We start from the raw sequence: 24,879 nt of genomic DNA, 5'->3' as shown, positions 1-24,879 counted from the left end.
TAGAAATCTCCCGGCGTCGTTCATAAACACGTCCGAGTTTTTTTCGTATTATTTCAACGGCAGTGAATAGTCCAATGAATGCATTTGCGTCATTGTGGTACAAGTTTTCATTGATCGTATGTTGTAATCGTTTTATAAAAAAGTACTCGCGGGCCAGGGTAAAACGTCCCCGTTTCGACTGTTCGTTAATAATCTCATAATCGGATAATATTTTTTCACTGTCAAGACCATCAGATAATTCAATTCCTTGATTTTTTAATTTTGAAATCTCGGCTAATATATTATTGATGTCTTCGATATTCATTATTCTTATAAAACATCTTGTTTTTAAATAAAAAAAAATGAAACCCCGTGTATCAATTCCGAAGGTGTTTAATAATTCGTTTTCTTCCGGAATGGACAATTTATTGTCATGGCGACTTCGTCAGCGCCATGGGCGCCGGTGACTTCGTATCTATATATAAAAATCGAATTCTGTGGCCCGTCTTTTTTGAGATCGCTGTTTTAGTTATATTCTCTGCAACATCTCGAACTGAGGTTCTACAAATGTCAAAGTATCTGCTGGCTTCATTCATCGACTGAAATGTTTTTTCTTCGTGAGTTGTTGTATCAAACGATTTGACGCCCCTTGCTTTCTTTGGGTATTTACCGGTTTGGCCTTTTTTATTGTTTTCACTCTGAGAGATAGCTTGCAAGTTTATAAGAGAATTATCAGTCTTATTATTATTAATATGATCAATAACAAAACCATCCTCGATTGGCCCCTTAAACGCTTCATATACCACCCTGTGAACAAGATACTTCTTCTTTCCGGCACCAAACATTAAATACCCGTGATTGTTTTTCCATCCAACCGGCTTCTTCAGTCTACGATTTCTAACAATGCCGTCGCGAGATGCCTCGTAATTGACGAGCACAGGATGCGGCTGAAATTCTTGGTCCATTTGTATAATAATACTACTTGTCTAATTTATTATTTGGTTTAATTATGAATCTTTCAACGTAGTCTTGAGGGGTTTTGATAACGAAGTCGGCGGTGGGGTCAATGACGGCGTTTTTAATTCGCTTGTCGTAATAACGTTTTAGTTCCCTGTATCGCTTTCCGCCACAATTAATACACAACTGCGATTTTCCTCTTACACCGACGTGACAAACCAAGCACGGGAGGGGGCCAAGAGAACCATTACGAACGCTTTGTAAATGATATCCGCAGAATTCACCTCTACATGATTTATTGCACGGGGTTATCGACCCAATCATCAACCATTTGCAGTGATTCATTATACTATATTCTTTCATTTAAATACTTGTTTTAATTATATGGATGAGTTCGAGAGATTGGCAGCAATTAAGCCCTGGAAAAATATTAAATTCAATCTCGATAGAGTCCTCAAGGACACACCAAAAGCGTTAATAAACGATAGAACCCTGTTGAGTAAAATACGCGATTGTATCAATGAATTCAAGCGTGATGGTGCATCTCATAGTTGGTCAACATTTCGAATTGATGGTGTTGTTGATGCTATCATGAACGACAACCGCGCAGCAACGATAATATCACAACTTGACGGTAAAAGGTATTTCTTCAGAGTAAAATTCATTGTCCGGGTGGAATCAGGTGATTGGATCATACGTGATAAATTTGAACCAGTTCTCAGCGACATGAAAACAGTCACTGTCAGCCGCGACTCCAAGCCGGGGTTGTTAACCGGAATTGACAGACCATACTATGAACGAGCGTATCCTGAAACAGCAGTTGTTTATGGAATATACCCGTTAAATAAGAAACCTGATATCGGAAAACTGAAACCGATGAAACAGTCAACTGGGATAAATTGTGTAGCAGAACGAATAATAGAGCATTTTACAAATGCATGTCGAGGAAACAAATTGACTGATTTACGACGTAGCAAAATCAACCAGTGGGAACTAACCGTAAAAGAGCGTGGAGCAACCATCAGCGACATAACGAGATTAGAAACGTCGTTGAGATTTCCAATAACCGTTACAACGATAACCGGTGAAGTATTACACGAATCAAAGTATAAATCAAAGGGAACCCCAATCAAAATTATTGATCATAACGAACACGCATGGACGCCCGCGATCACAATATTTCCACGGGATAGAACAGTAAAGTATATCCCGGGGGAATTTTTGGGAGAAGAATTCTCCCGGGATGGTTTTCTCGCGGAGAGGAAACTATTTGATGCTATTGCTTGCTTGTGTAAAAATGACCCTGTATCAGTGTGGTTACTTCGCAGCGCTGAAAACGATGCGGATACCTTTGATCAGTTTGTAAGACCAAACGGCGAATTATATCGCACTGAAGCATTTCACAACAGGATGAAAAAAACCGCCATAGAATTTGAGGAGCATGATGAACAACTGCTAACAAATTGTTTTACGATTCCATCGGTTGTAGCTCATGTTGCAGCAAGGAAAAATGCGTGGAGACCAACGCGCAGGGAATTTCTACCGGATGTACAATCCAGTTGTTTGGAATACTATCACGGTGGACTATGGAACACTGAATACAACCGCGACGCTATGATTTCCGTTGATATGGTTGCCTGTTATCCAGCGAGTTTTCTCGGGTATGGATCCGCCGCTGAGTATTTCAAACGATTTGGACACCCCAGACATGAAATGACTCGTGTTGCTATTAATGGACCACTGCCTGATTTTGATTTAACCGGATTCGCTCGCATAGTATCATTTGAATTCGCGGCAGGACTCCATCGCTGTTGCTATATTTGGATCGGTAGACACATGGCTGAAAAGAAGTGGCTGCCAATAGCGCTGCTACGGTATATGATTGATTGTAGCATGCTAGTTTCGTTGATTGTCAGTGACGCGATTATATCATACCGAGCGCAGACTGAAGTCTGGTTACCAGAACCGGAGCGTCTAGATAGCATAATTGACGAATCCAGAAAACACATCGATGCCGACGAGGAATATATCATCGAATGGTCCAGGAGGATATTTAACCAACGAAACCGCGAGGCAAAAGATCTCGGTAGAAGAATAATTGGTAAGTTCACACAAGGTGGAAAAAACCACGACTACAAACGATATTGCTCACGGCTGATTATAGATGACGCAGAATATGATTTCGTAATCAAGGACGCAGTGGCAAAAAATAGATACGTGAACTGCAAAACAGCTTTCTTGTCCAATGGAACGAGGTTGGGTACAGTTGTTACCTACAGCGATGGAGACAGCCCGGCGTATCCACATTTGAGGGCGTCTATGCTGGGTTATGCCGCTATCAATTTATTCTCGATGATAAATAGATTCCCCGATACCGCGGTTAGAGTAGCCGTTGATTCGTTTTATATTGACGTAGCGTATAAGGGAAACATAGCCGAGTTTACTAGTCCGGACGAGAGTTGGGGTACATGGAGAATTAAAAATGAAATACGACGCGATTATTCCCCGTCAGCAGATGTCACCGTTGAGAACAACTACTTACGCGGTGATAAATTGTCAGAATGGTCTAATGCACCATCGTGTTCTGATCCAATTTGTAGACACAAGACGGTTTATTTAAGCGGCTGTGGCGGGTCAGGAAAGACGACTCGGGCAATTGAATTATTTCGAACGCGGGCAAGTATAATCGTGCTTACACCGACCCATAGACTAGCGCGAGAGATAAAACAACGAAATGTTGACGCCGTTACTTATCACAGCTTTTTTCGATACAGCGGCGGTGAGTGGACTCCTGATCGAATGGGTGAAAAATTTATTCCCGACATTATCATCTGGGATGAGATATGTACTGTTTCGTTAGATACTTTACAAATGTTTCTTGAGTGGTTGTTGCGCGCGAATACAGCGGTGATCATGTGTGGGGACCATGGCCAACCACCACCATTTGTCGGCGAGGGTCCACATGATTGGTTAAAGGGTTTTGTGGACTATTATGAAGAAACCGATACTGATTACCGAGCACTTGATGAACAACTGCGCGAGGTTAAGAAATTAATCAGATTACAGCCGGATAGAATTCAATGTGAAATAATTCGCGAGGTGATTCCGGAAACGCCGTTAAATGAATTCTGGGAAACATGGAGACCAAACGATTTGATTGTAGCGAGTAGAAAGATAGTCAGAGACACACTTCAGCGGAAGTTGTTTACGTTGCATAAGGAAAAGTTTCCAACGCGTCCAGTGCCGTTATGTTATAGACCCACGGACACACGGCGGCAGAACATTGAAGTTGAAATTCCAGCCCCGACAGCGTCGGGGACAAAAAAACAAATTCTCGTGCTGAATGATATCGTGCTCGTTGATATCAGCGTCGTCGAGGACGCGCTACGTGCTGATAAATCCCCGTGGACGCTAGGATACGCAACAACAATACATTCCTCGCAGGGACTAACCATCACGGACACAATTGTTTGGATAGTTGATAATCGCATCGAATGGTCGAATCTAGTCTATCTTGCAGTGTCCAGAGTACGAAGGATAAATCAGCTTCGAAGAATTGTTATTGACGGAGCCGGTGACGGAGTCACTGACGAAGCCGGCGACAAAGTCACCATCGATGCAAGCGTCATTGATAGAAAACTCTCGGGTTACCGCCAACAGGATAAAAAAAAACAGCGGCGTTTTGATATTGATGCCGAATTAATAATCTCGCTACGACAACAACAGAATAATCACTGCGCGAGTTGCAATTGTATAATGAGTTGGCGTTATTCGGATAAAGACACTCGCCAATTTACCGTGGATAGGATCGATAACAGTCTCGGTCATGTCAAAAACAATGTGAGGTTGACCTGTCTTGAGTGTAATAGACGCAACGGCGCTAGTTAAGACCACGCGGGGGTAATTGAGTATCGTTAGGTATCACTTGTAGTTGCTCGCGTGTAAATCCGCGCTGAGGAGCAGTTGAATCCAGTCTATAGATCGGTGGTCTACCAGTTGATCGTGTTATCGTTGATATGTTATGTGTGGTAACACTCCAAATAGGATCAGTAGCTCTTTTTTTACCGCCTTCAAGCTCTCCTGGTTCATACAGATATCTCACGGTGACATTGCCGAGAATCGGCTTGAAAACGCTATTTATTTTTGATTTTCCGGGTATATACTCGTATTTAATCGCGTCGCTGGGCTTCATGTTGATTGCTCGGGTAATCTCGTTATTTAACGCTGCAATTACACCTGGCAACCTTTTAACCCATTCACGAGATCGTTTTTCTTGGATGAATTCCTTCGCGTATTGATATCCAAATAACCGTTCAGCGAGAGTCCGATTGAATCGTTCAACAATTGCCTGATCACGATGTAGCGCAGTATGACCTCGTCGTATCGCGACGCTATGATGTTTCAGCGTTGATAAAACAGCACCGCGAAATTCACTACCGGGATCAACTTGTAATAGATTTGGCCAGCGCAGAGGGCCTCTTCGATAAATCCGCTCAAACGCATCGGCTACTTCAGTTGCTGACTTTGTTTTCAACGGTTCCGCTTGTTTGTATCGACTCGCAACATCAACTACGGTTAGCGCGTATTTGTAACCGTTGTCATGCGGCAGAAATAGTATATCAGCCTGATGAACTTCATTAGGCACGCCGACATCAAAGCGAGAGAAGTTGATTTGTTTAGGCGGTGGTAGATAAATTTGCCATATAGCCTGTTTGGATAACCAATTAACCGCAGTGGTCTTTGTTACCTTTGCAGCGCTTGCAAGCTTACCAATTGCGGCCTTCCCCTTCCAGTATCCTCTCGGAGAATAATAGATGGAATCCATCGTTTTTCTTGGATGATTGTTATTAATTACCAGCGCCAATCATTAATTTACCTTTCATAGCCGATTTTACCAACCATGAGGCCAATTTTTCTTTGACGGATTTATCAGGAATAGCATTTAATGCGTGAATTAATTTTACATCCGCGATATGAGGCTGTTGCAGATCGCTACTTTTGTAAGCAACATCATGAGCATGACACGCCTTATCGATAGCGTTTATTGGATACTCACCGGGTTTGGGCTGATTTTGATCATCGAGTCTAATATCTAATCGTGTTCCGGGGCCACAGTAGTTATATCCTGGGAGGTGTTTTTCTCCTGGATACTTTGCCCACGGTGTTCCGGGGAGTTTTGCCAATTTGGCTGCGATGTCACCTCCTCGCTTTTTTTTAAAACATCTCCGGGTCTAATAGAAATAAATCTAAATTTCTTTGTACCGCATTGTACACACTTGCCAGTAAGGGCCGATCTGTTATTTCTTGTCGTAACGGTTGTCATATCATTTGTGCCAGTACGTACTCTACACTTCACACAATATAGATCCATAATTTATGTATAGAGATATGAATATAATTGATTTTTCGGCGACTAAAACAAGAGAACCAGTTAAGCATGTTGCAGCGTTACCAAACTCGATCCGGATGATTATCATCGGACCATCTGGATCCGGCAAGACGCAATTGTTACTCAATTTAATTCTTTCTTTCCTTCCCGTATTATCCTTTGTATATTTCCCGTCATTTAAACATGCAGTAGTCTAGGATTTATCTTGGAATTTGTCTTTAGTAGATGTACATTGTTTCTATCACTGATGAAGAGCTTGTTGAGCTCGAAACATTGGAAAACCGTTTTGTAGTTGCACCGTCATTAATTTTGGGGTGATTCTTTGACACATGGAAACAAGTCAAGGTAGTGCACATAATATAATTATTTACCTTCAGCGTTTTCTTCATAGTCATGGTCATTTTCAGAATGAAAATTATCAAGCATATACGTATCAGGTGATCTGAAAGAAATATCGAAAAAAATAGTTTCCTTTTTTTCTTCTCATTTCTTTCATTTTACAAATACACAGATACAGATAAATGTTAGTAGTAAATGGGGTCACCCTAGGGACAATGGGACTTAGCATTAAAAACACCCTGGGTCACTCTAGGGACAATGGAAATTTAACATGGAGAAAAATCGTGGGTCACTCTAGGGACAATGGGAATTTAACATAGAGATTGGGTCTGTCTAGGGACAAGGGAAATTAACATGGGAATAGAGTTTGGGTTTGTCTAGGGACAAGGGGAATTGAATATGGGATTTTTTTTTTAAAAAAATTTTTAAATTTAAATTTAAAAAGGGGTAGGCAATTGAAAGGCTATCTCTTTTCGAGAAATATGGCTGGCCCTGAAAAGGGCCTTTGGGTTTATGTTAATATTAATATTAACATAGATGGCATCTGTCACATCTTCTTCTTCTTCTTCTTAAACTCCTTCTAACTGCCGGTCCATACACAAGTACCCTCTTGAGACATCCTTGTCTTTCTATGTAAACTCTCCTCATCCATTGACTAGTATCTGTCCTATCAACAACAGTCCACTTGGACCTGACATACATGAGCATGTCCGTCCTAAACATCATGGAAGACACAAGCGTAGAAGATTGCACATCGGTCCACATCTTGAAGCGACGAGAACAAGTGAATCAATGCACTGAACTGCGTTTATTTATAGGTAGAGGTAGGATTGAAACGGATTGAGTTCATTCACCAATCCAAACACGCGTTACAAAATTCAGTCAGCCCGCATCCAATCCGAAGAGAGCAGTCTGTAACGTCAGTTGGTCTATATAGATTCGCTAGCGCTTGTGTGCAGTCAATCTATGCGACAGTGATTCAACATGACGGAAATTCAGAAAACGATCCATTGGGGTGCACCAGCAGGGGAGACCGCCCAAGGGAACCCGGACTTACTTTCAGAAGAGGTACATTGGGATTTTGTGGATTTTCTTACCTCACAAGAATTTGTTCCGGAACCTTCGTCTCATTCTTCATTACCGCAAGTGGAGAATTTTAGACAGAGACAGAAAGAAGAATTGGAGAAATTTATGCAACGACAAAAGGAAGCGGAACAAGCTTTTCTCCTACAGCAACAGCAACAGCAACAAGAAGAGGTAAGAAAAAAACAACAGCAACAACAGCAAGAAGAAGTAGCAGCAAAGAAACAAGAGGGTGAAAATCAAACGGCTACGGTACTGTTGGACATTTTAGCGGAGTTAAGAAGTCTGAAACAAATGTATCAGACTTCTTTATCACGACCGAAGAGAATACGACCTTCCCGAGCTAAACACGCCAACCCTGTGACTAAGCCTATCGTACCACCCTTAGTGATTTCAACCCAATCATCAGAAGTAGGCCTTGGCCGTGGCAAAGGCTTAAGGCAGTTAAAGTTGATTGGTTAAACTCACTCCTGCACCATAAAGAAAAAAGGCCCTTTTCAGGGCCACCCACATTTCTCGAAAAGAAATACAATTTCAATTTGCCAATAACTCAAACAAAAAAAAACCCCACCCATTTTACCCTTATAGTACGTGTCTGTGTGTGAGTGCGTGAGTGTAGCTTCTTATTTTAAAATCACAACTCAAAGACACTTACCTTGTATCATTAATGTATTCTTTTATCCATAGTTACAATCCAATTCACAATTCACAACACTTTAATTAAAAGTTCATTGACTTCTTCTGTTTCCTTGTTTAGTCTCTCTGTCTTTGGAACTTTTTCACCGTCACACTCTTTTCCTTTTCTTCCTCCTCGCTTTCTTCCCTTCTTCTTTTTTTCTCCTGTTTCTTTTTCTTCACCTGTCTTCTTTCTTCCTCAGAAGAATCCCTCTCTTCCTCTGAAGAATCCCTCTCTTCCTCTGAAGAATCCCTCTCTTCTTCTGATTCCTCTTGTTTCTTTTTTGGGCAATCTGGAGACCAATGTCCTTTTTCTTTACAATAATAACAGGTATCTTTACTTTTGTCTTTTTTAGCCCCTGTTTTCTTTCTTTTTTGACGGTCTGGACACTCTGAAGACCAATGCCCTTTCTTCTGACAGATATAGCAAGTATCTTCACTTTTATCTCGAAAGGAAGGAGAGCAGTCCGTCGGCTGGTCTGAAGAAAATTTTCTAATGACCCCTCGCAAAGCTCTGATGAAACGTTCCATCTGGGTAGTCTCTTCCATCGTTGTGCTCGGCTTGAGAGTGAAATGAATAGTGAAAGGACAAGACACGCACCCTTTTATATACGCTGGTCTGCCATGACTATAAATTAGTTTATGCTGTTTACACTTGAGTCATTTGACGTTTTGCACTCAAGATGAAACGATCCCATTCATTCGAGAAGAAAGAAGAAGAAGAAAGTAAGAGGCAGAAACGTGATCTATCGCCTCGTACCAGAGCTGAAATCTTGGCACAAATTCATGCCAGTGATTTTGAAGAGGACATGAGTGAACCAGAATTTGAAACCTCTAAACCAAGTTCGTCACCCTTAGTCAACCCTGAAAAATACTATTCCATTCGAGAGACGGAAAAGCGCTCCTCTAGAAAATTTAGAACCACGGCTTACACCTACACGGTGAAGTTTAAAGATTTCAAGGCCGACGTACCATTGGAGAAAGCAGAAGGGTTTATCACCGAGATGTGGGATTCTTTGCTCACCGCACTCAAGCGACAATGTCAACCCAAAGAAGACGATCGCTTGACACTATCCATAGATCACGACGGTTTGAAATCCCTTGTTTGGATCGTGTTTAGCAGACCCGCAGAACTAACCCCTTCCAAAATCATGGACAAGATTCAACACGTACAACAATCTAATGACCAGTTTGACATCGCCGATGGTAAAGCCACACTGAAAATGGCTCACGTCTCTCTTCCTCAAGGGACAGGACGCAAAAAGGTCTTATTGGTGGACGACCTTCGCAACACCAAAACAAGTCTCGTCCGAATTAACAACCCTCATGACCAAATGTGCTTAGCCCGTGCCATCGTGGTGGGACGAACCTATGCCAACAAGAACTATACGGGCCTCTGTTGTTTCGAGGCCAAGATTTTAAGGACGGAAAATACATTCATGTCTATCATCACGATGGACATTTCGATACCATTACCACTATCACCGGATTCCTGGGATATGTTTATTATTGTGAGAAATGTGACTATGGTTATAATAATCGAGAACAACACAAACATTGTGGATGGAAATGCCCAGGATGTTTAGCCTCTCCACCCTGTCTGAGCGAAGAACCAGTGCCTTGTTCAACTTGTCTGCGCACGTGTGTCAGTCCTACCTGTTACCAACAACATTTGAAAACACAAGGTTCACAGAAGAAATGTGCTTGTCAACTGCTGAGAATGTGCCCTGCCTGTGGACAAGGCATACGTACCAATAGTACCAAGGCACACGTATGTCGAGGATAGAAAAAATGTCACATTTGTCACCACATCGTGGACTTGGAACACGAATGCTACGTGCAAAAATGCCAACCCCACCAGAGAAAGAGGACGGTCACAAGAAGAAAGGCAATTTCATCTTTTTCGATTTCGAATGCATGCAAGAGACCGGCATTCACATTCCTAATTTCTGCGTGGCTCATCGAGCGTGCGAGAAGTGCATTCAAGAACCTATCTTCCGTCATTGCCCTCACTGCAGCAAGATTCCTGGAGGACGTGAAAAAATCTTTCGGGGACCGAACACGTTAGCCGATTTTGCCCAATGGGTCTTAGATCCCATCGACAAGACGTGGAGCCAAGAGGACATCGAACGTTACGGAGATTGTCATCGTCATGCCACGGTGATGGCTCACAATTTCTCCGGATACGATGGACAGTTTCTTTTGAGATACTATACGGAACAAGGCACCGAACGTCCTAAAGTGACTTTGAACGGAGCCAAAATCATGTTCATGCAAGTGGGACAAGTACAGTTTAAAGATTCGATGAACTACTTGGCCATGCCTTTGAGCCGAATGCCTAAAACGTTTGGAATGACAGAAATGGCTAAAGGGTACTTTCCACACTTTTTCAATACGGAAGCCATACAACACGCCGTTCTACCCCATTTACATGAGGCTCACTATTACGACCCCGACAACATGCGTACCGAACAAAGAGAAGCTTTCTACGCTTGGTACCAGGTCACGCCTCGGACCCTTTCGACTTTCAGGAAGAAATGCTAAAGTACTGTCGTTCCGACGTGGACATTTTACGACGTTGCTGTGGAAAATTTCGAGAACTGTTCATGGAACACGGAGGGGTCGATCCTTTGAAAGAAGCTTGCACCATTGCCAAAGCGTGTTCCTTAGTGTATCGACAACGATTCATGCCTGAAAACACCGTAGCTGTCATCAGCCCTCAAACGACCCACTATGTCAAGGTCAATACTCGGTCAAAGCCCTACGCTGGTTACATTACTTGTGCGACAAGGAAGACAAATGGATTCAGCATGCCCGCAACGGAGGGGGTGAAAAGACCATCGGAACGTATTCGGTCGATGGCTGGGACTTAGAAAACCCCAAGATCGTGTACGAGTTTAACGGCTGCTTATTTCACGGATGTCCCGTCTGTTACCCTGACCGTAGCACTAAAAATCAGTTTTTACAACGAACCATGGAAGACTTGTACCAGGCCACTTGTCAGCGGCGCCTAAAGTTAGAACAGCAAGGATACCAAGTGGTGGAAATGTGGGAACACGAGTACGATCACCGTATGAAAACCGATCCCGAGTTTAAAGGCCTCGTGGAAAGTTACCAGTTCATGGACCGGTTGAACCCGAGGGATAGTTTGTACGGAGGAAGGACCAATGCCACCTGTTTGCTGTACCAAGCCGACGAAGAGAAAGGAGAAGAAATCAAATACTTGGATGTGTGTTCGCTGTATCCCTACGTGTGCAAATATTGTCCCTTTCCTGTAGGGCACCCGCGATTGCTGACGGAACACATCGACCTGAAAAACATTCGACAATACGAAGGCTTGATCAAGTGTAAAGTTTTGCCTCCCACGAACCTATACCATCCCGTCTTACCTCACCATTGTCAAGGCAAACTGATGTTTCCCTTGTGCCGTACTTGTGCCGAAACGTGCAACCAGGACCAACCTTACCATCACAGCCAGGAAGAACGTGCCGTGACGGGAACCTGGGCCAGCGTGGAATTGTTCAAAGCTCTGGACATGGGATACCAACTGTTAGAAGTGTACGAAATTTGCCACTTTCCCAAGACACAACAGTACCACAAGGGTGACCCTACTCAGAAAGGCATTTTCGCCGACTACGTGGATGCCTTTTTGAAACTGAAACAAGAAGCCAGCGGCTATCCTTCCTGGTGTCACACTCCCGAAGACCAAATACAATTCAAAGAGAAATACTACGAACAAGAAGGCATCTCTTTAGACCACATCGAAAAAAACGAAGGCAGGCGATCGTTTGCCAAAGTGATGTTAAATTGCTTGTGGGGTAAAATGGCACAACGACCGTGTTTACCCAAGACGGAATATTTGACAGAACCTTCCCGCTACTTCCAGATGATTCACGACAAAACCAAATACATGAAACACGTGGACGTCGTTCGAGAGGATTTGATCTTGGTCAGTTACGAAGAAGATCTGGACTTTGTACAAGAAGACCCTTTTGGAAATGTCATCATTGCGGCTTACGTGACAGCTCATGCTCGCTTAAAATTGTACGAAGCTTTAGAACTGTTAGAAGAACGCGTCCTGTACTTTGACACGGACAGTTGCATTTACATCCATCACCTAATTCAACATCACCCTGACATCGAAGGAGACCGTTTAGGAGCCTGGACAGACGAGCATCCCGACGACAAGATTCTAAGTTTCGTCAGTGGCGGCCCCAAAAATTACGGCTACGAATACCGGGACAAACAAGGAGAAGTGCACACGACGTGCAAAGTGAAAGGACTGACTCTGAATCATCGTACCAGTCGAGTGGTCAACTTTGGGGTATTGAAAGAAGCCTTGCAATCGGGAGAGGATGGAAACTTTAAAGTGACCACCTATCAACCGAACAAGATTGTACGTTTACCCACTCACCACATTGTCAGTCGACCCTTGGAAAAAGTCTATCAAATCGTGTACCAGAAGCGAGTGCGACTTCCCAATCACTTTACGTTGCCGTACGGTCACGTCGGTATTGGTCTGTATATAAAAAGGAACCCTAGGCAAGATCGATAGTTCATTGTTCATTGAAGTAACTTACCATGTCGTTGACGAAGAAGAAACCAGATTGGTTTGGCTTGGACCCAAGAGGTGGCCCAGTTTGCACGAGAGTTATTCACGGAAAAAAGTTACTTTTCAACCCGTGTTAGTGACGGTGCCAGAAGAACCCGTCACCCAGGACGGGACTGTCGTGGACAGGCCTGAAAGACCCTTTCGGGAGGACACTTGTGTGACCTTACCCCCTACTATAGAACTGGTTAGAACTTTACCCAAATCATGTTGTACAGACACTTGTGTTTATTCCACGTTCATGGTTATTATGTGCCTTTTATTCTTGTACTTAAGCCTTTGGCTTTTATGTATTTTTGTCTTTCGTATTCATGTTTGAAACATTCAATAAACGTGTTCTGAAAAAGTATATAAACTCTTGTCTTGTTTGTTTTCGTGTCACAAGTGACATTTCTCACACAATGGCTACCTCTGCTGTCTCTGCTCCCTCTTCCTCTACTGTCAAAGTCATCCACGAACACTTAGATCGTGCCAGTTGGGAGGCTTTGTATCTTTGCCATCCCTTTAACATGCTCATTGCTGGACCTAGCGGTTCAGGCAAAACCGAATTCGTCAAACGTTTGATCGAACATAAACATCATTTGATCGATCGGCCACCTCAACGGATCGTGTGGTGTTACAAAGAGTGGCAATCGGCGTACAGCCTCTTGCGAGAAAGTCAAGGCGATTCCATCGTGTTTGTGGAAGGCATTCCTAAAGAAGACGACGGTATCGTCTCTGACTCCCGTCAAACCCATTTGGTCATTTTCGACGACATGTTAGGAGAAGACGAAGAAGAAATTAAACTGTGGCTTACGCGCAAAGGGCATCACCGTAATGCCAGTGTCGTTTACATCACCCAAAATTTGTTTCAACAAAGTAAAGCCCATCGCACCATCAGTCTCAATGCGCATTACGTGGTCTTGTTTAAAAGCCCTCGAGATAAATCGCAAGTGCAAGTCTTAGCCAAACAGTTAGGAACGCCTTGGCTGACTCAGGCGTACGACGATGCCACTCAAACGCCACACGCCTATTTACTCGTCGATTTGAAACCTACGACTCCCGAGGATTTGCGATTTCGTACCCACTTGTTTCACCACTGGTGCCAAGACGGAGGGCCTGTCCTGTACACGTCTCCGTCCTCGACTTCATTTCACTCCCCATCAAAAAATCTATAAAAACCTCAGATCCTTTTCGTCTGTCTCACACAGTGTGAACATGACGTCCCTTCAGTCGCATCTTCCCGTCAAATTGATTCGTGCCTTGTATGGCATCAGTCGAGAAAAAGATCCACAAACACGAGCTCGTGTCTTAGAAGCTAGTCTCAAAGAAGTCTTACGATGGTTCACGGTGACGGCACGTCATCTACTCCAAGGAATCATTCAGATTCCTCATCAAACCAAACGCTTTTTCGATCGAAACAAAGTCGCTTTGGTCCAACTGGCTGATCCCGGCATCGACACTCAAACCAAAAAACAAATCATTTTGAAACCTGGAGGGAGCGGTACTCTAGGAGGGGTCATCATTCGCTCTCTCTTAAGATGGGATCCTAATGCCCCCAAAGTTATCCCCAAGACAAAAGTCCAACGAAGCCCCAAGAAGAAAAAGACCAGGTCCCCAAGGAGAACTTCTCCAGTGGCAGGACCCTCCTCTGACCAGACACCACCACCCCGGAAAAAGAAAAGAAGCCCCCAGAAAAAGAAACAGGGAAAAAGTCCCCAGAAAAAGAAAAGTCCACAGAAGAAAACTAGTCGCAAGAGAGGCACTTCGGCCAGGACGCAACCTTACACTCGCAAACCACGATCTGCCACGGCAGTCACTGCGTCTCCGGCATCCTCACGTTTGTCCACTTCTCCGTTGATGACACCAGGAACTGAAGAGTACTTGGAGACGTTGATCACGCCAAGAACTTCTCCGTTGATGACCCCCAAAAGAACTTCCCCAGTGGCAGGACCCTCCAATTTAGTGGCAGTGGCTGCTGCTCACAAAGTACCTTCTCCCAAAATCAAAGTCCATGAAAGATCGGGCATGTTACAAAGTTTACTGGATTTGTCCAAGCAAGAACTGGCTCGATTTAGTCCGTTGCGTACCACTGCACGACGTGTTATGCCTGTCCTCAAACTGATACGATGTGAAGACAATCAGTGGCGACGCATTCCAGTATAAAAAAGGCCTGTGACCGAGTAGGGTATCAGTGTTTTTTTGGTGCTCCTGAAGACTCAAAGATGTCACCCTCCAGAAAACCCCAAGGAAAGAAAAGGAAAGGACTGCCACCACGTTTAGCCAAACATGGGGACATGTTATCTGTCCTGTCCAAAGCTTCTCCACCCCTACGAAAAAAACTCATTCAAACAGCCTCCAAAGAGGTCATCGATACCGTGTGCGAATGTTGTTTGAACGTTTTGAAAGGCACGATCCCTTTGTCCAAACACCAGAAACAATGCTTAGGCAAACATCGTCACGTTCTTCGCCAAATGGTTCAAAAGAAAATTCCCATTCGTCAAAAAAAGAAGATGTTGGTCCAACGTGGAGGCATTTTGCCTCTCTTGTTAGGCCCCTTACTGAAAGGAGTCTTGGGAACCATGTTGGGAGGACTGGTGGGAGCAAGATAAAAAGGCCCTTGGAAGTCCCAAGATCTCAGAATCGAGCAGCAGAGGGGGCGAATCGGACAATTGGCTGAATCGTCATTTGGTTTAATTGATACTTTCTGCACTCAGCGGATCCAGCGTCGTCAGCGCCTGGTAAAAGAAAAACGACGACGTCCACGGGGGGCGGCAAATGGACAATTGTCCGGAACGTCATTTAGTTTAATATACTTTCTGCATTTTCGATCCAGCGTCGTCAGTGTCCGGTAAAAAAAGCGCGACGAATACGTGGTTGTCATTGCCCCCTCTGCTGCTAGGAGTTACAATGGAAATTATTTACAATTTAACCGAATATTTGGTCAAGTCCGATACGATATCGTGTCCGAGGATCATGTAAATTTATCGTTACAAATCCATGTGGGGTCGACTGAGCATGACTAAAAAAGTTTCGAAAAACATTAAAGTCCATGTCACCGCCGCACCCCTCCTGCTGCTCATGATCTTACAAACAGAGTGATCACTAACTCCTCCTCTTGTAGATCAATTAGGTTATTTGACTGATCGGTAAGTCTGAAATTAATTCTCGTTAAAAACCGATTATGGCATCGCATATAGACCGGATTAATCGGACTCTCAATAATTAAAAATCCCGGAGGGGCTGTTGGTTAAAATGAATAAAGGATATACCCCTGTTCAGCCTGATTTGATTGCTTGGTATTCACCTGATAACTCCCTTCGATAACATCACACACTAGATTGATTGCTATTACCGATGTAATATTTACGTTGTATGGAGCAATATGCCTACCACCCTCTCCGTTATCGTGTCTGAGGATAGTTGATGGGCCGAGAAAATCATTAAGAGATTTTCTTAGTTCTGGCGCGTTGTATTTTGGAAACTTGACATCGGGTAAATCGGCTTCTGTGATATTATACTCGGTTAGGAATTTTTGTTTATTATCATCGCTGTTAGCAGATATTGTTTTAACGATTCGTTCATTGATATATTCCATGTCTGATATAAGTTGATTTAACACCTCAACGTGTTTTCGTGTTTTTGTTTTCCGTAGCTGTTCTAGTTGTGATTGGTAATTACGATTAATCTCGGTAAAAGCACCAGTGATATCATTTAAATTAACTGTGACCGTGGCGGACGATTCAGGAGTTTCCTTATACGGAAAATACCATTCCATGGTATTCCTGTCTTGAAATATAAACCTACTGGGTAATAACGTGTTTTTTATAATAGACAAATCATCTCGATACCCGGGGTTAATCTCATGATACGATTGCGCATTCGTGTGCAAGTCTGCGGTGATTCCATGAGGTGGATTCTCAGGCCATCCTAGTATGGTTCTTATTGAACTGTTATAAATATCAACCATATACCCCGGTGTGCTTATTTCAATCGTCGACGATAACGTCGGTTCATGAACCGTAATAGCTATTTTTGATTCCTTTGTGGTAATCGATTTTATCCTGCGTTGAAATTCTTTATTGATTTGTTCTATTTGGTATGACCAGTTGGTATTGAAACAGTTTTCCAGTCTGGGGTCCTATCGGGTTTATTTGTCCATGCAAAAACCAGCGAGTTGTTAGATTGTTGTCCGTTAAATGCATCCGCTCGGATATTAGGCCAACTGTGATATATTCGCAATTTTGCCAGGGATATTTCCTTCACTGGAACCGATGATGGGAAGTTCACACTGAATTCTGGTTTCGTTGATGTTATCGATATCATACTTGTTTGTACCGGAGTGGTGTTCTCCGCGATCCGTTGAAGTAATTGAAACCCTTCGGGGTTCAGCGACATTATTGTTATCAGGTATTTTGTTTTCAATTTCTAATTTTGACACTGCGGAGTTATACAATTGCGTCATCGTGGAGAATTCAACGTCGGATATATGCGAGTCATCAATCGCGTTTGAGATCAGCTCGGATAATTTCGAGTACGCGTTAAATACTATTTGATGTTTTATTGTATAATCACGGAATTTTTTCTGAGAACACGATGATAGTTTTTTAGTAATCGCGGTTGCAACCCCGGCAACTGTTGTCGCCGCGGAAATCGCAATTGGAATTGCAATCGGAGCAATCATTGTAACCGACGATAGTATAATGCCGGCTCAGGCCATCACACCGGACACCGAATACACGGTGACGTCAATCGCGGTTACCCTTCGATGGTATTTTTTTATTTTTCTATCGTATTGTTGCAAGCGTGTTTTTAGATCCGCGGCGTATACCCGCACAGTATCGTATCGGTAGTGCGACGGGGAATTCATTATCAAATATGTCATTGTTAAATTAATCAAAACCTGATTCGAGCTCCTCTCTTCTAAGATGCGATACGAATTCTAAACACCATGCGATCTTTGCTCTAATTACGATATCTCTAACCGCTACGAACGTAATAACGTGTATGTAAGGTGCATAGGCAAATATTAATATCGCGGCGGAGGTGGTAAACTCTCTTCCCACTCCAAGTATATTAAATTGTTCCCTAGCAGTCCACGATAGTCTGTAGATACCTGCGATCCCATTGGTATTTATGGTAATATTAATATTAGCGCCCCTTATCCAATCTAGAACACCACTGTCAACAACATAGACGATATCTTTAATATGTTCGGGGAGTCTATGTGCAAGTTTTAAGTATGAGAGCCGTTGGTTGATGTCAGAAAACGTTTTAATTCCAGCGAGGGTTGTGTTTCCAAAGAATTTATCAACGACGTCGCTAGGGGTTTTTTGTTTACCCATAAATGCTTTAATCTCGGAGAGGGTCGGTTTAGTTATACCCGGGGGGGGGGATCCAAAAAACTCTGTGTTAAGCTCATTGACCCTAGCGCGCTTTTGATAACGAATATGCTCATTGACCTCAAGGCTCTGTTGGCCGTGTATATACAGGATGATGTCAAGAAGTCTCTCGGCTATATCGTTGGCTATATTGATATTCTCGAAGAATTTATCAACGACGTCGCTAGGGTTTTTTTGTTTATCCATGAATTTTTTAATTCCAGCGAGGGTTGGGTTGGCCACAGGTGGGTCTCCAAAGAAAGCCGGTATAAGCTCATTGACCTTAAGGCGCGTTTGATAATCAATATGCTCGTTGATGTCATTATATCTATTTCTGACTAACCCCGGGTCTATTGTAGCATTTATATCGGTACGTTTAGTATCCTTAAAAAACGTGGATACGAGCTCGCTGACCTTAAATGTCTTTTGATAATCAGTTGCCGCTTTAATCCTAGTGAGGGTCATATCAACCGCAAGTGAGGCTCCAAAAAACTTAACAACGGCGTCATTACTGGGTTTTTGGTTGTCGATAGCCGCTTTAATCTCGGCGAGGGTCATAACAGGAGAAGATGGGGTTCCAAAGAATTTATTCATGATGCCGGTGAGTGTGTTACTATTTTTTTGTAACGCATTAAACCGGGTTACTTGAGTATTGTACTCGGTTCGCAAATCCTCTGCCGCGTCGATTGCCAATTTTATTGTTGCAATATTCGGTTTTGTCACCGGCGTAGCCCCAAAGAAGTTCGTGGTGGTGAATTGCATATCTGTGACAGATTTTTCCACCTCGGCGAATTTATTCACCTGCGTGTCAAGTTCGGTCACCAATCTATCTAACCTTCTAAGGCCGTTTTGGATTAATGTTACCCTATCCGTTATCATCGATAGATGTTCACCCGGTTTGAGTCGTCCGTCGCTGGTATACAACGCGATAGTGTTCTCGGCAGTATCACGCTGTCGTGTTAAAATGTCGTCGAGTGACACATTACTGGATTTCAATTTACCCTGGCGGTCTTGAAATACAACTATTTCGCCCGGGTCAACACTGGTTAGATTTAACGTATCAGCGATTTCATCCTCGATTAGTTTTTTTATGTCATCGGTGGCGGACGTTGTGGGTTCTTTCAGCGCCGAAATAGGTCGTCCCCAGATATCAATCATTGTTATCTAATGTAATTGTCTCTAAATTTCCCACTAGTGTATTCGTTTACAACCACATGAGGTGGTTTCCGCGATGATGAAATCTCCGCGAGTACGTTTAATACCTCACGGCCACATATCGGTGGGTCACTTAATTGCTGTGTTGGCAGCGTGGAATAAAAAACCGGGGTTGAACACCCCCGGATATACCGCATGAACTCGTTCGGCGGGGCTAACCCGTATGAATCAAAATAGACGATCGCACGCGGATCAATTGCGTATGCAACCCAATGAGTTCCCGCTCCGGAGGATTTATCGAGGTTAATTATACCGGTTTCAATATTCCTTGGTTTTGTCGGTAATTGATCCCTCATAAAAACACCTCTGAAGTTTTTTATCGCTAACGCGTCGGCGGCATCTATTAAATCAAAATTGGATAACGGAACCATAGACTCTTGCGTTAATAAACGGTTCCCGGTAGTCTTAGACCCTTTCCCGAATACCATGAATACGGGGTTCCCGGTAGTCTTAGACCCTTTCCGGCTACGGATCGTCCTCGTTTCTTTTTTTTATAGCCTCTCCCGGTTGCCTTCTTCAATGCCATTCCCGCCGCGGTACCAACGGCTCCTAACGCTGCCGCCTTAGCCACCGCTGGGGCCGCCGCAGCAATCAACGCTGGAATCGCAGCTAACAGCGGTAATATCCCACCGGTCTTTTCCATGTTTTTAATTGCTGCGGCTGAGAAAGTTATTTGAACACCCTTTTTATTCCTCATTGCATCGTTGAAATGTTTTATTTGACGTGTCGTCAATGATATTTTATGATTACCACCAGTCATCTGTGATGGCTTTAACGTTATTGTGGTTCCGCATTGTTTAGCGGACTTTGATCGTAATTTCTTGACTTGACCATCAGTCAGCGTAACACCGACAACACTATACGACGTTTTTATTCTAAAACATTTATGTTTTTAATTACAGATTTTCCACTGGTGCATCAACGATTCTCATTCGTCCACCAACACCTTCCAACAGCATTGATTTATCGCTGAGAATGACAGCAACCGCTCTATAATTAACACCACCCGGGGCTATACGAGCTCGGAAGTGTATATCAACGACGGATTGTCTCATTAAATCAAGATGTTCCAACGAAAAGTAATAAATCGGATAGAATTTTTTAAAATCAAGTTGTGATATTTGCAACCCGGTGTCGACGTTTTGATCACGACCCATATATGACAGCAATCGATGATACACACGTGCGACATGGTTAGTTTCGTAATCAAGCTGTATATCCTCAGATGGTTCCTGTTGTCCGTTTATTCTCAGCGAAACCTCCCTGACTCCTAATCGATCAAATATCATATGGCTGCGTTCTTGATTACCCAATCGATCCCTATCCTGTAGCGCTATAAATATATGACGTGGGGCTGAAACACCTTGTTTTGATGCCAAGTGCCATGTAAATGTGTCAGCGACATTACCCTCTTTAGCATCAGTTGTTACCGCTAGCCAACTCAACAACGATTTCCCCCCCGTTCCATAAATGATAACAATCGTGCTTCCGTGGTAACTGATGCAGTCAACACCGGCATCCACAATGCTATTTTAGTTAAAACGACTTTACCGTTAGCGACGCCATCAGCACGCCATATTGCATTGTTATCATCGCCCCTTCGCGTTAATGCGATTGGGTGTTTGGCTCCATAGATAACTTTTCTGACATTTCTACAGAATCCGAATATGTGATGGAGTGGAATCGCGCATGAAAACTGTCGGCGTTGTCCTTGCAATGTTGCTACTCGTGTTGCAAATCCTAGATTAAAATCAGCGTTATCACTTTTTATAATAGTAAAATCAGCGCCTGGTCTTGCCCTGCGGTCTGGATTAGTCGCCTCAGCCTGTGGGTCAATTGCGGTATCTCTTCCCGTCAGCACGTTAATGTACTGAAGGTGGTCAGCGTTATTAGTGGTATCCTTAGCGAACATCATAGACGGACCGGCCGATCTTGTATAATCATCGGAATATCTTGCTAACCCAATTATCGTTGTTGCAACATCAACCTCGCGTTCTATTGATTCAATTTCTCGCCCGTCAATGAGATATCTAGCACTCTCAAATAACGCCATGATACCGTTGTTAACGAAACCAACTCGGATAGTCTGGTTGTTGTCATATGGTGTATTAGCGGCAGCATTTGTTACGAGCTCTCCCTCGATTTCGATAAACGCTTCACACGGCAAAAAGTATTTACTGGTATCTTGGACTTGAAGTTCAATTCGCGATCGTAGGTCGGCTTGTGGTGGTTGATAGGAATAAAATTGATAATCACGGACAGAATCATCCTTGCGCACTGGGGCATCCTTATCAAACGCGGGATCAGCGGTTCGCGCAAACATTTTATTATTATCATGTGAGTGTTTTCAATTGCAAACTCCTTGAGTGAAAATCTACGATTTTCAACGTCGTTTCCGTTTTGGTTTAAGACCACTTCCCGCTATCGCGTTCATGATCGCGTTGGTTGTTGCATCAGTGGACGACGACGGGGTCGTTGCCAACAATGGCGAAGCCATCGACAGAGTCATCGGAGTCGCCAGCGATTGAGTCGCTGGCGATTGAGTCGCCAGCGACTCGGTCATTGACGCTAGTTTTTTTTTCACCGCGTTATTTATTACCCTGCTGACATTTGCAGGCATCACTGTTGTAGAACGCAGCGGCGTTTGTTTTTTTCTTCTCACCAACGACATTAGTTTGTCCTTTGCTGCAGAAAACGCCTTTCCGGCAACATCTCCAATAGCGCTGATTCCCTTATCACGAATAACATCAATGGCTTTCATAGATAATTGTTTAGCTAACGGCGCCACTTTTGGAGCCATTCTTGTAAATAACCCCGCAATGGTATCACCGAGACCGTCTCCGTACCACGCGCGGTATACAGGCAATCGTGAGTTTACCACGTAGACGCTGACTGGTTTATCATGGTTGTAGTGTATGATCATCTTTATTATAAAAACACCAGTGTTTTCAATTAGTGATTGATCACCAGTGATTGATCAATCGCTGTGATAACCGTCCACGAGTTCGTCTATGAGCGTTCGATATACATTAATGTCCATGATACCGCCTGCAAATAAACGCCTGCAAATATCAGTGGTTTCATTAATAATTTCACTGGAATTATTTCCGGCTCGTTTTCCGCCTATGAGTACTTCCAGCCGTGATATATCACTGAGAATATTACCAGGACATGAAACGCTAGCGTTTGAAAACCCGTAGGATTTTTTACCAACGGAGTATCCTTTTCCGTGCTTTGGTTTTTTATTTTTTACTTTCTTGAGGAATGTTGTATAATTAGCATCACCGTGTAATGTATTTTTATATTTATTTGCTAAATACACCATTCTTGCCCAATTATCCATCGACCTTATATACTTTTCGTAACCTTCTTTGATATACCCCCCCTCATAAATCCTTATCAAAATTTACAACAGTAAAATCGATCAATTCTTCCTCGCTGTCGAGGGCTCTAATTTGATCTATTGCGGACTTTGTAAATATTTTAGAGGGTATTCTCTCCTTTATCTCTTCTTGTTCTTGTGGTATTTCTTTCTTCTGGTGCCCTTGCAGTAGCACCTGGTTCTTCTTCATCGGCCATTGTAACATAAGGTTCTTGTGGGTCCGTTATAGCGAGTGGTGGTGGTCTTCGCCGCTGGTGTGTTGTAGCAACCGCTATTTCCGCAGGAAGTGTTTCTAAAGACCTTTTTGTTTGTTCGGTCTCTGCTGCTATCTTTTCAAGTACGCCAAGCAGTGGCGCCTTTTTCTTTCTTTCTTCGTCGGGGATATCCCCGTATATCGCTGTTTTCACATCTCTGGTTGCACTCGTTATCGGAGCAAAGAGTTGTTCACTTCCAACAGTAAAATCAGTTTGTAGTTGCTGCCGCGTTTGAAGTTGTTTTCGGACCCTGTCTCGTAACGGTATGAACTTTTTAAGCGCTGCTAGCCGCTCTCTGGCTAGCCGAGTAGTAAGTGATTCACCTACCATTATTATAAATAAAATTTTTTTAATTTCCCGCCGAGTGTGGCAGGAATATACCCGAATGCCATGAAACGCAATTGTCTTACTATTTCAGTATTACAAAATGAACGATGGACTATATTTCTCTGCAAGGTAGTATGACCTATCGGGGAAAAAAAAAATATGTATACATTCAATGTGCCACTTCCGTTACGGTGGGGGCTCCACGGGGGTTTCGTCTATAATCTTTCTAATGTTTTTAATCTTACTAGAAATCTCCCGGCGTCGTTCATAAACACGTCCGAGTTTTTTTCGTATTGTTTCAACGGCAGTGAATAACCCAATGAATGCATTTACGTCATTGCGGTACAGGTTCTCATTAATCGTTTTATAAAAGAATACTCGCGGGCCAGGGTAAAACGCCCCCGTTTCGATTGTTCGTTAATAATTTCATAATCGGATAATATTCTTTCGCTGTTGAGACTATCAGATAATTTAATTCCTTGATTTTTCAATTTTGAAATCTCGGTTAATATATTATTGATGTCTTCGATATTCATATTCCTATTTTTAATATAAAAAATTTTTTTACAAAATGAACTCTGCGTATCAATCCCGAGGTGTGTTATTCATTTACTTAAAAAACGTTAAACAACACTGAATACTTCGATGAAACTGTAAAGATAATTCGTTTTCTTTGAAACAGACAATTAATTGTAACGTTCACACTGTCATGGTGACTTCGTCACTCGCTGATATAATTGGAGGATTTATTTCACCTGATGTTATATATGAAAATCGAATTCTGTGTCCGGTCTTTTTTGAGATCGCTGTTTGATATACTCGTTCTGCTACTTTTCGTACTGAGGCGCTACAAATGTCGAAATATTTTCCTGCCTCATTCATTGACTGAAATATTTTTTCCTCGTGCGTTGATGTATCAAACGATTTGACACCCCTTGCTTTTTTTGAGCACTTACCAGTTTGGCCTTTTTTACTATTTTCACTCTGAGAGATAGCTTGCAGATTACACAGTCTGTTATTTTGATAATTAGAATCAATGTGATCAATAACGAGACTATCTTTGATCAATCCGTGGAAACATTCATAGATGATTCTGTGACAGAGATATTTTTCCCCTCCAGCAGTAAACATCAAATACCCGAGATTGTTTTTCCATCCAACTGGTTTTTTTAGTCTACGGTTTCTAACAACGCCGTCACGAGATGCCTCGTAATTAACAAGCACGGGGTGAGGTCTGAAGTCTTGGTTCATTTGTGTAATAATACTATTTGTTTAATTCATTACTTGGTTTAATTATAAACCTTTCAATG

General features: G+C 42.9%; 1 protein-coding gene across 1 annotated transcript in view; it reads right to left on the bottom strand.

Annotated features, from left to right (window-relative positions):
• Nucleotides 1-24,879, bottom strand: part of LOC149795929 (adhesion molecule nephrin-like) — a 149,316-nt gene that overhangs the window by 50,234 nt on the left and 74,203 nt on the right. The window contains exon 20 of the mRNA XM_089963891.1: nt 6,697-6,767. Coding sequence (XP_089820017.1) covers nt 6,697-6,767 — 71 coding nt within the window. The remainder of the gene's footprint in view (nt 1-6,696; nt 6,768-24,879) is intronic.

The sequence above is a fragment of the Sinohyriopsis cumingii genome, chromosome 7, assembly GCF_028554795.1.
Source record: "Sinohyriopsis cumingii isolate HCF-2022 chromosome 7, ASM2855479v2, whole genome shotgun sequence".
Classification (NCBI taxonomy): domain Eukaryota; kingdom Metazoa; phylum Mollusca; class Bivalvia; order Unionida; family Unionidae; genus Sinohyriopsis; species Sinohyriopsis cumingii.
This window is presented reverse-complemented; position numbering and strand designations above follow the sequence as displayed.